The 16789-nt window shown below is 37.6% G+C and overlaps 1 protein-coding gene across 5 annotated transcripts in view; it reads right to left on the bottom strand.

The window, feature by feature from the left end:
* Positions 1-16789, bottom strand: part of tox2 (TOX high mobility group box family member 2) — a 108103-nt gene that overhangs the window by 18406 nt on the left and 72908 nt on the right. For all 5 annotated transcript variants that reach the window (XM_014008597.1, XM_014008598.1, XM_014008602.1 and 2 more), the window contains exon 4: positions 15289-15576. In XM_014008597.1, the coding sequence (XP_013864051.1) occupies positions 15289-15576 (288 nt within the window). The remainder of the gene's footprint in view (positions 1-15288; positions 15577-16789) is intronic.

Here is a 16789-nt window from a genome sequence, read left to right as displayed (position 1 = left end):
ATATATGACCAAGTATTTGTTCAAATAATTGTTATGGGCAGGTTACAATATAAAAATGTTTGTCATAATCATGTCTTGTGATTATTTGTCAGGAGTTTTACTTTTAAACTGTAAGTGTATTTAATTTAGTTATGTTAGTTATGGTAGTTTAGTTATGATGTGAATACAATAAAAATTAAACCAAGATTTAGATTAGAATAATTATCATTTTGATCCATACACTGGTAATGTCTGACTGGGCCTCGTGCCACTTTATGTTAAAAAAATTGGGCCCTGAGGTCAAAAAGGTTAAGAACCCCTGATCTAAAACATACTCAAATTTAAATATAATATATATCAACTGCATATTATAAACACAAGTTACTTTTTCAACTCAACAACAGCTTGTAAAGATGGACGACTTTTCTTTCGCAGACAAAACCTGCAACCCGTGACTCCCGATTTCGTCAAGAGGCAACAAATACAGCTTCAATTCTGAGATGTAATGAATGGTGAAGGGAGACTTCAGTTCCTGTGACTGAAAAAATAATTCCTCCGAAGTCGGAGCTTTCAGCATCTGGTATGGCAATCACTAAGCCAATGGTATTGATCAACAACCACATCAGCCCCCTGTAGATATATTATACTCACTGTGTGCAGTGAAGTAAAGAAATATTACTTAGTGCCACCCTGAGCAACACGTTTCCCCCAATACCTGGGATTACAAATAGAAACAGAAATGGAGTTCACAGCTGGACAATGACCCCCACGTGGAGAACACCCTTCAATAACTTACAGAGTCTGATTCTCATAAAAGTTCTGCTTTTAGCCATATTTAATCTTCAATAATAACTATCAAAAGCTCGTTTTTTATTTATTATTATTTTTTTCAAGATTTGTGCAGACATAACACAAGCATGGAGCAAAGGGGGGCTTTTAATGCAGGCACAAATGAGAATGTTTGGTAATTCACAGATCTGAAAGTGATGAGCTTGCATTTGTGAGCTTCCTTAAACATTTATGAGTTAAATAATACATTACACATTAGTGCAGTTCTAAAAAGATCAAATTGAAAGGACTCGAGCATATGAGGTCTTGATAAACACGAGCAGAGGTTCAGAGATGAAGGCTCGGTTCTCTAATCATAATTGGTCCCAGTAGATTGCTAGAATAAAAACGGAGTACAAAGTAATGTTGTGCATGGCTCTGGCCTGCTTTGAAAACTCATAATATTCACACTACATTAGATTCTGCATTTGCCTCAGCAGCTGCTCACAAAAGCCAGCCGCGAACAAAGACATTCCTTTTGCATTTCAAATAACCAAGCTGTAACCTCCCCCATCCATGGAAATCTCCAACTTCCAATCATAATTCAAAACACCATTACTACACTTCTTAAAATGTGGGGGGAAACAGAACCGGCTAAATAGGTGGTTAGACCAAAGAAAAATGCAGAGGAAGACTGAAAGTAAAACACAAAAAAAGGAAATAAAAATCCATTTATTTTCCATTTTCCATGGAACTGTTTTTTTTAGGTTTCTCACAAACCAACAAGCATTGAAGAAACAATTAATCAAACATGAATGGCCCATCATGACTATAGCAGATGCATTTCCATAGCAACAGCCTCCAGGCAAAATTGTCACCCTTTAATCCGAGTCACACCATGTTTAATATAAACAAGGAGGGATGCAAAGCAGTAGAGTTTGTGGAAAAAACGGCACTGCTATATTGTGGAAATGTAACGTCAAAGTGTGTAGATTAAAAAAAATGCTAATGAATTTCTCATGATGGAGATGATCTGGGATTTTCTCTAAAGTTACAAACTGAAGACTTTTCTGTATAAAATGTCAGAATCTCATATTTAGTACACTAGATTTTATTATTTACCACAGTTACATGTTTAGCTCTTGTTGGCGTATTTTAGAAATTCGAAGCATAAACTGTTCCCCGGGAGATGTATGGTTAATAAATCCAATTTCTACAAGTAAAACCAGCCTCGTTTCTTACAACGTAACTGGTGCACATTATTCAAAGCCTTGCCACTGTGATAATGCACTTCTAATAATCATTCCCATGTCCTTTTGGAAAATGTTTCTGAGTGCTTTTAATTGGTGCTTTCACCTGTGTGAGAAAGAAAGAAAAAAAATGGCAAGAGGTTATCGCACAGAAGCATCAAGCCTGAGCTAAATAAAGCCAGCTGCAGACGGCTGTACAAATATTATGAAAGAATCCAACAAAGGTTGCCGGTTGCCATAGGTACTGTATGCTAATTCCTAATGGTGTCATTCAAAAGGCTGTCCGTAAAAGGTGGGAGTGCACAAAGAGCAATGGGATTTAAATGGTTAGTGCTCTCTCCCCAAAGAGTGTAACTCTTGCTAACTTTGTGAAAAAAAAAAAAAGTTTGTGAAATCTATTCATACCTTGGTCAACATTGAATTCAAGGACCTTTCAAGGACTTTCCAGTACCAATTTCCTCAAATTCAAGAACCACGCATGATGGCAATTACCTACTGCTACCCCAGAATGTTACCAATAAACAGGTTTAATATCATGTTATTCAATGAAAAACTGAACAACACAGGAGTTTTTGAGTCAGAATCAATGAAAAAAAGTGGATTAAATGTTTACCCTACATTCATATCCACAATACATGGACATGTTATTGTGTCCTGGGAGGTTCAGCAGCTTAGTTTGTGAGGAGGGGATGCGAACATGTCCAGGAGGAGCTGTGGAGCTCTCACCTGGGCTCAGAAAGGAAGACCCGCCCTGCTCTGCTCTGATTGGGTAAAACTATGACTATGGCTTGTGTTATTTGCTGAAAGCCACGCCAGTTTACCGTAACTCTGAGTCATCCACCGCAACAAATATATTATTATTATTATTATTATTATTATTATTATTATTATTATTATTATTATTATTATTATTATTATTAATAGTTGATGAAAACCAGTCATGTGAATAGATAACTTCAATCCCCAAAAAACATTCAAGTACATTCAAGGACTAGTGTAATTTGTGGCTGTTTTCACAAACTTTCCAGGGCCTTGAAATCATTTTTTTTTCAAATTCACAAACCTTCAAGGATTTCAAGGACCTGTGGGAACCCTGTCTATTTTATCTCAGCACAACATGTTTTGTAATTCAACATAAAAAAAAAACTATTTTTGGAATGAAGGAAATGTGATGCATTGTAAAGCTAAAAAAAGCAATATAAACAAGCACAAAACTATATAGAAGAAGTAAAAACGAATTAAAATCCAAGTAGGGAAATTCATCCTAAAGTCAGCAAGCAACTGGTCAGTTAAATATTCCTTTTGGTGACAAGCAGCCACACAAACCTAAACTGTGATGTAAAGCCAGGAAACCTGAAGTGAGCTTGTTCTTTTGCCTTCGTTACGCCTGTCGTGTTTGTATTCACATCTTGTACATCATAGTCAAATGGGAGTCAAATAACAAAGGCTTTCCAATTATGTGTAGCACATTGTGTGAGAGATGGAATATCACAAAGCCATTGTTCCCTTTGCTCCTGGTGACCTTACCTTTGAAACGGTTTCACTGCTGCTTCAATTGCCTGCACCATTTGATTTAGCTAAAGGGATTTGACCACCAGCAAAGAGGTGTGAGAAGAGAGGAGAGGCCTTTAATAAACAGATACAAGGGGGGGAAAAAGAGAGTTTTGCTTCTGACCAAAGCTGCTAAACTCTGTTATGTCCCTGGGATTATTCTAGCAAAGGGCCATCTGTTTCATCAGTCAGATCTGGTGGCTGATTACTATGCAGGTTTTATTGTACTGGCATCATAAAACTGCAGGCTCTAGAATCACTTAATATGATGGTCATGTTTTAAATGCATTACCACCATTCACATTCTTAATTACGTGAGTTAAATATTTAGAGTAAAACTTCCTTATCAAGTTTTAAATTGTGACTGAAAAGATTAGTTTATTTGATAATGATGAAAACATTTGTTACGAAATTTGTCTGAATGGGTTTTTGGAGGGACAACACGCTGATTCTTGTAATCAGCAGAATCAGAAACTCTCAGTCCCGCCCTCCCTGCCCTGTCATCTGAATTCATTCCGCTTTGATCGATGTCTCTGTAGCAGTGTTGTATAAACTACCACAAAGTGATACTTGAGTGAAATTACAAGTATCTTACCAAAAAATTACTTTAGTAAAAGTTGAAGTCTCCTTTAGGAATATTACTTGAGTAAAAGTCTTAAAGTATCTGATACTTTTTGTACTTAAGTATTAAAAGTAAAAGTATTGATCTAAAATGACCAGTTAGATTTTCTTTAATGACATTTATCAGGAGGTGACCTCCCCAAAAAAATGCAGAAATGACTATATTGTATTAAAATGATTAATAATTTATCTTAAATTTAGGATGCACTAGTTCAGCTGTTTCAGTTTATTTACATATTTCAAGGCTGCACAAACCTTTTCTCCAAAATGAAAATCTATCTGAGGGCTGTGGCCAAATGAAATAATACAATTCATGAAATACAAATACTTCTTAAGTACAGTCCTTTTATTTTAATGATTATGTCCTGCTGGAGTGTGACATGATTTGTTTGTGTACAAACTAATACAGTATCAGAATTGTACACAGTTAAACTTCTCATTCAACCATAATTAAATTCACTCTATCTAGGACGCACAATTTATATGGACAGTATTTGTTTTTTACAATAACAAGCTGGAGTAAAAACAAGCAGAAATGAAAAAAAGTAGCAACTTTCTCCTTCTTGTCTTTTTTAAAAATGTAAGGAGTAGAAAGTACAGATAATTGTGTGAAAATATAAGAAGTAGAAGTAAAAAGTAGGCTGAAAAAAAATTACTCAAGTAAAGTACAGATACCCAAAAWTTRTACTTAAGTACAGAAAATAAGTATTTATACTTAGTTACTTTACTACTTTGTTTCCATCCAATTTTAATTCAAATGTTGAGCGAATTTTTAAAATTTCGCAAAAAGGAAAAAAAAACTAAGAAATGCGAATCAGACGTGTTTCCATCAACTGGCTTGAAGTGAATCAGTTACGTCAGACACATGCGTGTAACAGGAAGTAAAAGTTGCATCTCAGGACCATGGAGAGAAGTCATGTGTTGCTACTATCGGGAAAGTTGCAATTATTCTGTCATATCAACTACTTCTGGCAATTTTACATGCTGTCTGGAGACGTAGAGAAAGAAATGCAATTCTCTTCACATTACAGGAATAACAGAAGACGCCGACAGCAGGAAGAGGGTCCAGCTGCAGTCGCTCTGGTACTGGTCCGGTACCGTTCAGACAGTCGGAACAGCTGATCAACATGTGAGGTAAATGTTCGCTACGTCAGAACTTATTCGACAAATGTGTTTCCATCTCTCCTTTTGCGCATTAACTCTTTCGAAAAACCCAAAAACCACCTCAAGCGAGCGTATCAACTTTTTACGCGAATTAGAGGAAGTTTTTTCGAATCGTGCCGTTTCCATTCACCTTTTCTGATGCGATACTTCAAATTAAAAAACATTGACGGAAACACAGCATGTGACTCCTCAGACTTTCCTCGCTCCTCACTGCTTGACTGGAGCCATCTTGTTTGGAGTGATGGCTCACTCACACAGGTTCACGGCTGCTATTGTAAAATCAGCCAGCGTTTAATTGAAACAAATGACTATAATAATAGAACATTATCCCTGCAGGCACCCTGCCATGACAGGTTAATTAGAGGAGCCTTCGAGACTGATCCTTCAAAAGCACAGCCGCTGCGCAACAAGGTGGTAAACACGCCTTTAGGTTGGGTACAAACCTTGCATCTCGCAGCCCTCAAAGCTACTTCCCATTCACCCTGAGGGCAAATCACTAACAACTCTGTTCCTCAAAGAGCCTTCAAACCTCCTACCTCTCCCTCCTCTTTCCTCCTCCTCCTCCTTACTCTCTCCGTCTCGTAGTCTCGTTCTCCCTTCATGCATGTCTTTGGTTTATCAAGCTTATGTATGCCCTGGAGGGTCATTTACACAAGCTGAGGAGAATTAATAACAGAGTGGATTCATGAATCATTTGCTACTTATGTATGAAAGCAAAGGGAAAATGCTGTTTCTGCCTTCTTGTGGCATCAGATGCTCGCTAAAGAGATATAATGAGGCGTGGATGATTCGCAGAGGAAAACAAGTGTTTAAAGACTCTTTAAAGCCAAACTGTGTGTGTTTTCAAAGATATTGCAGTAATTTTATTAAGTAATGCATATTCCGTATACCGATATTATATACTGTTATCATATTTATGTATAATATTTCATAAAGTTATTGGACTTTTTTTATACCTGCAATTGCAATAGTCCATGCAATCAAAAAAGGAAACCTTAAGATAAAATTTACTGCATTTCTTAAACAACCATCCTACACTCAGTTTCAGGAAACTAAAACAAAACTGTTATTTATCTGAAGCTGGATGCAAGAATATATATTTTTACAGAGTTTAAAAAAGTGATTTATTACACTTGTAAAACAAACAATCCAACATTCATTCTGGTAATAAAAGATGTAAAAAAAAAGTCTTCATATTTCCGGATATAAATTATGTGTGGCTTTGTGTATAAGCTGCACAAAATCTTACATAAAATGTTTGAGGTGTCGAATACAAAGAGACTATTGTGCCAGGACACTTCTTCAACTGTAAACAAATTCAACCAGTTTAAATATATTTCTAATCATTATTGTCATCATTAAACCTAAAATAAGTTGATGTTTCTGACAGTGACTGGTATCAGAATATTGAATCAATCTGTACGTTTCACAGACTGATGGTGTGGTTGTAAGATAGTAATGTCATGATGTCCCCCTCGGCACTGTCCTCCATGTTCCTCATTACTGATAATGTTAGATGGAGCCTCCTTTGCTTTTGTCCCCCACCCCACCATCACCCCAGTTTTCTTTCTTGTTATTTTTTTTCTCTCTCTCTTCCCTCTTGTTCTTTCTTGTGGTCTCTTTCTCTCCCCCTTTCTTGCTCCCTCTCAGCCCGGGTGTGTCTCTGAGCTCACCTCGCAGAGATCAGCGTCAGAGAATCAGAGCCTTGCCTGACATGACATGTAGGAGACGGTCGTGAGGAGCGGCGGGGACACACACTCTTGACAGCAGAAGGCAAGGCTCCTCTGCTGCCACTAATGAGACTCCTGACTGCCATGTCAAACACACTTTGTGTGCATGTGTGTGTATGTGTTCATACTTGCAAAAAAAAAAAGGGCAGACGTAATGAACACAAAACAACAAAGAGCACACACATTTTTTGAAAAAATAAAAAAGCACACAGTGGTGTACTGTATACGCCATGCAGGTCATGCCAAAGTAATGCATGCATGTAGAATTTTGTCAGAAAATAAAAGAGACAAGTTTTGAACAAATTAACTTTTCTCTGCTGTGCGTACAACATTAAAGGGATCCCCAATTAGTTGTAACGTTAGACTTTATTTGATAAACATATATTTTAACTGTAAAATAAAGACTGTAAAAATACGGTAGGCTGTTTAGTTTTTATCATTTTTAAACTAAACGTTTAAAAATATATTACACGGATGGGGCCATTTTTTTACACGCAAAGCATTCTGGGTAAATGATGACGTGGATAGGTCCTCGGTGCGAGGCTGCTAGCGAGCTATATCCACCCTGAATGTTAATCTTGGACAATATCTGACGATTGGCTCTTTTAAATGAAACCAGAGAGCGTTGACAGAGAGGAGAAGGTAGAAATGACTCAGCCTGGAACTGAAAATATGGATAGAGGACAACAGAGCTGCTTCATGGAAGAAGAACCTCAGCTTAGACTGTTTATATTTACAGTCTTTATTTTACAGTTAAAATATATGTTTATCTAATAAAGTCTAATGTTAAAACTAATCAGGATCCCTTTACATAAGCTTTATTATAAAGCAGATAAATTTAGAAAAAAAATACGATGTGCCAAATCTATTGCATCAACATGAAACCCCAAGGTTCGGCTGGAAAAGACTTACTTCTTAAAGACTTCTTAGAACAAGAAAAAACAGACGACGAAAATGCACAAAAGCAGCACTGTTGCTAAGTAATTTTTGTGATTGTTTTGTTTCCGTGACCTTTTCCCAACATTTTGCAGTCCTTTAAAACCCAGTAGATGCTCTGACGTCTCCTAATGGTTTTTAAAGTCGGTGACGGGGACAGCGGCCACTGAACCCAGCCTGCAACAGAACATAACGCGCTAAGTGAACAAACCAGGCGTCTTTTTAATCACCCTCGACTCAAGCCGCTGTTGCACAGGTTAACCGACAAAGTAGCAGCGTTGTTTTGTAGTGGTGGCTGATGGCACGGCGGGGGAGACGGCATGGTTCTCTACTGCCACCGTGGCTGAATACTCCTGACAGTGAAAGCAGAATAACTGATGGATGCTTGAGATGGGGCACAGTGCAATATGGACTCGATTTCACGGCGTGATAAATCTTAGCGGGGGTGCGTGGCTAAGTGTAATATGAAATCCCTTATCTTCGTATCTGCTTCATAACACCAGCTATCTGCTGCAGCTGAATCTGTGTTTGTTCCTTCGGCTTCTGTTGTCTGCTTGAACGCCACTTTTGATCACATCTACAGTGTGGAGGAAGACGACGTGTGCGACATCTCGTATTTTACTCAGTTGTTTTGGAACTATGATGTGATGAAGTATCTAAATTAAACATGGTCATTTGTGGAGACTCTCCCCTTTTGCTTGTGATGGCAGTGATAAGCGACGTTATTAGGTGAGGTTTTCTGTAACTAGCTTGTGTTTGCACAAAACAAGCTTAAATTACACCTGCGATGCATTTTCAATTCATCTGTTAAAGTTTAATGTCAGTGTTAGTTACCGCCATTTCTTTTTTTATTTATTTCTTTTTTTAACTAATGGGGTTAAAACCTCATTCTGTGAGGAGCTTATTCTGTTAGGTTAATTGACTTTATCAGGGCGGAGAAAACAAATGAGCTGCCGTTCCAGGCTGCAATAAAAATCCCTCCAAAATGGGGAAAATGGAAAAAATAACCTATATTTCTTTTTAAATATTTCTTAATATACAACTACAGTTTTATATCACATTGCCAGAGAAATAAGGCACTTTCTCCCAGGAGATGAGAAAAGAATTGAATTTTTCCTTATCGGTCATCTATTTTTTTTCCACAGAATGCTATTACTTGCTGCCTGCCGTTGCTAAGCAACAAGAAATATTAATAGGACCTTTTATTAGCCAGGCTTTACCAGCGGAGTACTAAAATGAGAAAGTGGAAAACATGAATGTGTTACATAAATCTTTGAACCTTTCAGGATTTGCTCAAGTCTCTGTTTGTCCGGTGATTTATAGCTCTGATGGTTCATTTATGGGAGAGGGAGGTGTGAAATACCAAAATGGAACATTAACCTGAGGGACAATTTGAAAATAAACAATCATAAAAAAAAGTACAGGAAAATAAGGGAGGAAAGCAGTTTAAGGAGCCGCTATCCCTTTTTTCTTGTAGATTTCAAGAGGCCATGAAACAAGCAAGGGATTTTTTTTTTGTTCCAGTAGAAGCATTGATCATTCAAAATCATCTGCGCCTGAATCAACATTGGAATAAGTAATACAAGTCCCGTTCTATCACTGAGCTTGTTGAACTGTGGTGAAAAGCGACAGACATTCCATCATTTTCCGCAGACGCTCTAATCCCTTTAAAAAATGCCTGAAAATGAAGGTCTTTCAAAGGAGAAATGGGTTTTCTTCATCTGAATAAAGACTACAGTATAAGCTTCAAAGAGCAGAAGGTCTTTAAAGGCAAAGGTAAGACAATTTTAAAGTTCATATTGGAAAACTGTAAACACGTTTAATAACAGGACTTCTGAAAGTCAATTTATAATAGGCAGGCTGACAAAAAATATTCAAACTCAATATTAGGGAGATTTTTTTCCCTTTAAAGGCTTGCATCTAAAATGTATTATTATTATTATTATTTTGTTGTTGCAGGTTTATACAAAACCCAGCAGGTGTACAGTCAGAGATAATACAGTTTCTGGGACCCTCCATCAGAGGGAGAACACATTAAAACACACCTCTACTCTTATCATTTATTCATCCCAGCTTGTCTGTGACAAGTTCAGTTGACATTGCGGCTCATATTTCATTCACACAGGCTTGGGGAGCAGGCGCACCTGCCAGCAGCACTTAATACCTTGTGAGAAAAAAAAAAACAAAAACGAATAATAATAAAAAAAACAAAGCAAGAGAGGAAAACACGAGCTCCCATCCAATTTAACAAGACAACATGGGTGGGATTAATACTTGATAATTAACCTCAGCAACAGAGGAGAAAGAGCTTGAGAGAGATTTTTTTTACACTGAGATGTTCTAACAAAAAATAAATAAATAAAAATAATATTAATAATAATATTAATAATAAAGAATAAATTTGAATGAGAATACAACCCGCAGCTCATCGGGGTACCACCGCCCTCATTACTGACAAACCGACCCTTATTCTTGCAGATTATTGTTTTTTATACATGGAATAAAAAGATTAATTTAAAAATGCATTAAAAAACTACTTGTGCAATTGGAAAAGCTGACTCTTTTTCATATTACTGCTCTGCTCACACTGTTATGCATAGCATTTCCAAAGCTGATTATACGTTTATCATCTGTTACGTTTTGAAAAAGCATCACACGTAATGAAAAAAAGAAAAAAAATATATCAAAGATCATTTATTCCAGTTGCATGAATCTGACAGACACTTTAAACGCTCAAAAAGCTTCTTTGAGTAGAAGTAGCTGATCCAGCACAGGTGTGACACTCTTATAAATAGCTTTATTCATCCAATAATTAAACAGTTTTTCTTTCAGCAAGTTCAGGTGTAAATGAAAGTGGAACCAACTACAATGAGGCCACTTTGCTTGTGAGTCCAGAAATTATTCACTAGTTGCAACAGAGATGTGTATCTTTCTGGGCTGCATTGATAAAATCAATGCAACCTGAGCAAGGCTATTAAATTTCTAATGTGTTTTGGAACTTGTAGATGCTATGACAGTGGGGGCATTAACAGAGAGGAGCAGAGAGAGGGCCTGCCAAGTGCAGCAGAGCATCAGAGAAAAGGGCTCTCTGAAAGATATCAGGTTCGTCCAGGAGGGGTTTCAGACCACAACACAATAACTCTCTGGACAAAAAGGGGAAAAAAAATTGAAAATGGCCTCTTCGCAAAATCTGAAAAATAGTTAATTGTGTCTTTCATGTTTTCAAAGCTTTCAGAGGAAAGAAATAAGGGGATTTCCATCACATCTCTACAATTATTGAGAGGATTTGCTTTACAAAGTTAAAGGCATACAACAGTTGTTCTAATAAAAAAGTAACACTTCAACTAGAAGTTGACTATTTGAGTTAATGATTTTAATTTGACTGAATATGTCAATAATTTATTTATTTCCTGTTAATTAACCAGGCAAGTCCTGTTGAGATCTGACGGCAACCTATTGTACATATTTTTAGGGTGGGGGAAACCGGAGTACCTGGAGAAAACCCACACAAGCACGAGGAGAACATGCAAACTCTACAGAGAAAGACCCCAGGTCCAAACCGAGGATCAAACCCAGGACTTTGTTGCTGTGAGGCATCTGTGCTAACCACTGAGCCATTGTGCTGCTCAGTAATAAAATAGCCTTCATAATGAAACTGGATGACATTAGAAATCAATGTCCTGATGCATCTCAGTAATCCAGGTAGAAAAAAATCAAAAAGGGAAAATAAGTAGGTCCTCTGGATGGGTTCTTTTTTACCGTCCACATTAAACAGAGGTGGAGGCCTTCGTGTCCAGTTGTCTTCCTCCTACAATGCTGTTATTGCAAGTATGACTCAGCCCCCCTGTGAGCAAAAGGTGTGAATCAGGGCCCCAATGATACCAACACAAAGAGGGAAAGAGAGACAAAAACAAGGGGACGTTGAACCCCCGTTTGCATTCACTACATTCACATAATACGACACGGGTCAGGAGATGGGGCACATGACCCTCTATGAACAATAGAGCTAATCAAGCCTATTGTTAGMCGATGGCCCTKTTTTGCATGTGACTAACCTGTTTGTCCATGTGGAGGCAGTGCTTATAAGGCTGAGTTCACCTGAAACTCATCAGACTGAAGAAGTCTCTTGGACGAGAGACGAAACATTTCACTAAAGAAGAACCCATCCAGAGGACCTACTACTTTTTTTTTCTTTTTGATTAGAAATCAATGTCCAAAAAAAATTAAATTAAACTTTGTAAATACTTCAGAAGACATATTTACTACATAAAGCAGTCAAACTTATTTGAAGGAAACTGCAAAAAACTAAAAACGTGTATGGAGTTTTTTGCATGACTATATTTGATTCTTAATTAGTGAGTGTATTGTAAATCTTTACAGTCTGGCCAATAGAAACTATACCCCGATGCAACGCTGAATCCATTTATAGATGTATTTTTAAACATCATTAAGTCCTGTGGCTCACCTTCGCACAACAATCTTAACACCCCCTATCTATTCTGTCTAACAGCTCCATGACTATGATCAACTGCTGCTGTAATGGTGCTTTGTCTACATCCTTGTTGTTATATAATCGGCCTATTTATTATGTGTTTATATTGTTGCACCTGCATTGGAGTACTTTCAAATGCCCTCATATTTCAAAATCAAATGGGTCCGCATTAAAAACCAGAAGCTTTCAGCCTTTTGTTCAGCCACAATAACCTTATTTCCCTCAACTGAATTATCTCTAAAATATCTAATAACGAAATCCAGGAGGTACAGAAAACTAGAGGTATATGCTCATTTTGAATAAGAGTTACCTTTTTCCTCTTTACAATCTCTCCTTGCTTTCCTTGCCACAGCCCCCCCCCCACGCCCCTCCCACCCCCCTCAACCTCTCCTTTCTTCATCTAACTCTATTGCACTCTTTTCATTGCCCAGCTCACGTATTGAATCTGCTTGATGAAAACAGATCTCACTGCAGCACCACAATAGAATGGCTGATGCAGGAAAGATGAACCCTAATGGATTTTTTTTTCAATGTGCTCAAGATTGAATATAAGGCCTGACCTCCAGATGTAGTGGATCCATTTCAACAGCAGAGATATTGTTTATAGTGAAGACACAGAAATATGTACACACGCTCGAACCCACACGTAAAGTACATCAACACGAAGAAGCGAAACTTTGCATGGTGCTCTTTTTAGCCAGCCAAAGAGACAGACATTTGAATTAACCCTCATTATTTATCCATCCATGTCAAGTGAAAAATTCATAATGATACCATCTCGTGTTTGAACTGTAGAGTTTGCTTAATTACTCTGCTCAACAGACTATGTCAAGGTGAGGCACCAATTTAATAGACACTCGGCTCTCGGCACAAATGAAACTCTGCTACGGTTTGCTAGTTTTGCCAGGCAGACTATTTGATTTAGAAAAAGAGTTTGCTTTCGGTGCTGCTTTTCGGAGTGAAGTTAAAGCAGAGTGCTGAGAAGATCTTCAAGCTTCTTATAGAAGACGGTGAACAGAGCTGGACTTGAGAGGTTGAGCGTTAAAATATAAAATGCAAACAATTAGAATTCAACTTGAAAACTGTTATTTTGATGATGTTATTTACAGTCCTATAATTTCATTAAACTTTGTCATAATTTTTGAGCCATGTTCATCCATACATTTTATATTTACCCATCTGGCACGGTGAAAGAGTGCACCATACTCCAACTATCACACATGCTTCTTATAATTTAAACATAATTCAAAAGAACATTTGCATTACCATTACCACTGTATGTATAGTTCTAAAACTGCCCTTTAAACGAACCGAGGTTATCAGAGCCCCGTTCTCAGGGAGTCTCTAGCATTTTGTAATAAATGCGTTTTAAATACATGCTCAATATGTTGAGTGACCCGAACATCTAGAATCTCATGCATTTTTATTTTTCAGCCTGCTGTATTCAGTCTATTAAAACTGAAGTATGGCTCTTTGTAGCCGAAACAAACACACTAACTGCAGAGTGAAAGACCAGCCAATCAACCAATGTCTCACCAGTAAAGGTCATGACCAAAATGTGAAATGAATATGAAGATAAATGACCTGTAAATCTAATACCTTGAGGGAATATTCCTGCCTTGTATGTATTATATACATTATATATCAGGAATAACATGTTTATATTTCTGATCTTTATCAAGACATATTTTGACTGCACACTGACTATTGTATTCCACTTTCGCTTGTGTTTGCAGAGAGCTCTATACATCATACTTGACCTTGACATCCATCTGAATGCATCAAATGTATACAGAATGAAGCTGAAATACTTAAGGTTTTCATAATGCAAAACATAATGCCACTCTTATATGTAATTACAGGGATAAAAATGAGAAATGAATGTAACCTGATTTGCTTTTGGTTATCGTCTGAAAAATACAGCTTCCAATTATCTATATTTCTGCAAATGCAAATAATAACTTAGTCATTTTAAAGCATAAACCTCTTGACCTTCAAACCCTAAAAACAAAAGTATCCTATGCTACAGTTGGTCACCAAATCCATTGTTTTCCTACCATTTCAGTGGTGCAAATCAATAAAAAAACATGAATCACTTCCTCTTTCAAAGAGATTCATTCTGACAGTTTCTAACTTAAAAGGAACCTTTTTCAGTGCGATATTTTCAGTTTTGTGAAAAACTATTCAGAATAACTTGAACTTCAAGCTCACCTCTAAATTGAACATAATTTGACATTTCCAGAGCGCCATCTAAGAGTTCTGCAAAATAAAAAGCAACTGTACGTTTATTTTATACGTAAACTTATATACGTTGTTGTGATAAAAGCCCGCTCCTTCCAGCAGTTCTCATGAATGCAATTATGGTTTGAAAATGCTAATTTATCAAGGAGGTTTTTTGAGCGAAGCTGGGGGAGTAATCAGCATGTATTCATGTTTGAAGGCCTGACAGATTGACCGATGCATGCTGTCGAAGCAGATATGATGGTGATTAATTTACCCACAATCCTTCTTTCCATACATTAGAGCTGACAAGGCAAACGTCGAACAGTCTTGTGTTCCATTTAGCCTGAACGTACCTGTTAAAAACCATGTTTTAGAAAACAGTTTGCGCAAAACCAACCGTATTAATCAGGTTGAAATAATTCTGAATATTAAGTTCATGTACTGGAAAATACGCTAAGACATTTAAAAGTGATGGTGTTTTTGTGACAAACCCACACATGTTTTTAAACGTGTCTTTGAACATCAGCTCTGAAGAACAACAGCAGCCCCCATGGGACACAACGATTCTACTCACCGAGGGCATTTGGCTGGAGACGAGGTGACCGTCCTGTGCCAACATGTTGGACATCATGAGAGTGGGCAGCTCTGGGTAGGAGTAGGGGTTGATGAGCCCATTGTGTGGCAGCGAGTGACAGAGGTAGCCTGTAGAGTCGTGCTCCATCAGGTGAAGGAGAGGCGGCTCAGGGTGGTTGGGTGGAGTGATTGGAGGGATCTCGTAGTCTTCGTCCCCGGTTCCATTCCCACTTGAGTTGCCGCCACCTCCGCCTCCTCCCCCGCCGCCGCCTGTTTGACCTGTGTAGCTCTGAGGGGGGACAGACAGAGAAGGAAAAAAAACACATTTAACTAAAAACAGATAAATAAAAAAAAAACATGAATGTAACAATACAAAGAAATGCAAAATCTTTGGATAAGTTTGAACAGATAGACCTACTTTTCCTAAAGTGCAATGACAATGTGTATCTGTTGTAACTTTCTAAGTTTTTCAACCTGTAATGAAACAGTTGGCAAAGTTTATCATAGTTCATCTGAGCCACTGTTTAAAAAACTGCTTAATGCCAAGAAGAAAATGTATAAAAAACATGTTCAGAAGATGAAACTGAAATGTAGTTTTATGATCTGCCATCACTTCCTGGGTGTTTCAGTGGTAGAAAATGAGAAAAAAAGATGAGCAGCACTTAAAGACACAAAAGCTGCAATGACTTATGTAGAAACATGAAGAAAGGTGTTAAAGGGGCAATATTATGTGTTTCTCAGGCATTCATTTAAATACCATCCAATAATAAAGTGTCTATGTCACCTTTAGCTGTTATTAAAATGCTGTTTTAATGTTTAAATAGAAAATAAACTTATCTTCTCATCACTTCCTCTTCTAAACGCCCTGAAATTGGACTCTGTCTCTTTAAGGGGGGCGGGGGAATGTTCGCGCACGTGCTATGCAGTTTACTTGGCATCTAAAATTACATTGCTTCAAAGGTATTTTGAATCTGAAAAGCGCTTCACTGAGTGAGAACTAGTATTGGGAGCTCAGACAGTTTCAGTTTCAGTTTCAGTTACAGTTTCACTCGTTTGCTTTATTACTGCCGAGAGCCTGCAGGAGTCATGGGCGGGGTGTGTGTGTGTGTGTGTGGGGGGGGGGGGTAGGGAGGTGTGCTCCGTGATGAGGAAGTTCACCTTAAAGACACGTCCCTGAGGCATTTCTGGTCCCCACCTGTCGTTTTGCTCCTCAGCATGGCTGCCTAAAAATGCTGCAGGATTTCTCAAACATGCATGAATGAGTCAAAGCAAGGCTTTGGGTATGTCTTTATGAGAGTATAACATTATAAAATATATAAAACTCAAAAAGTTGATTTTACATGACATTGCCCCTTTAATACCCTGTGTGAATTGCCTTTCTCTTTGCTGTTGATGCACATAATTTTCTCCACTGAGACACAATAAAGAGAATTTCTTTTCTTATTCATTTATACTTTTATTAATATTCCATACAATATGTCTTTCTTTGTTAAAGCCTGAGT

This window comes from Austrofundulus limnaeus, unplaced genomic scaffold (genome assembly GCF_001266775.1).
Source record: "Austrofundulus limnaeus strain Quisiro unplaced genomic scaffold, Austrofundulus_limnaeus-1.0 Scaffold51, whole genome shotgun sequence".
NCBI lineage: Eukaryota > Metazoa > Chordata > Actinopteri > Cyprinodontiformes > Rivulidae > Austrofundulus > Austrofundulus limnaeus.
This window is presented reverse-complemented; position numbering and strand designations above follow the sequence as displayed.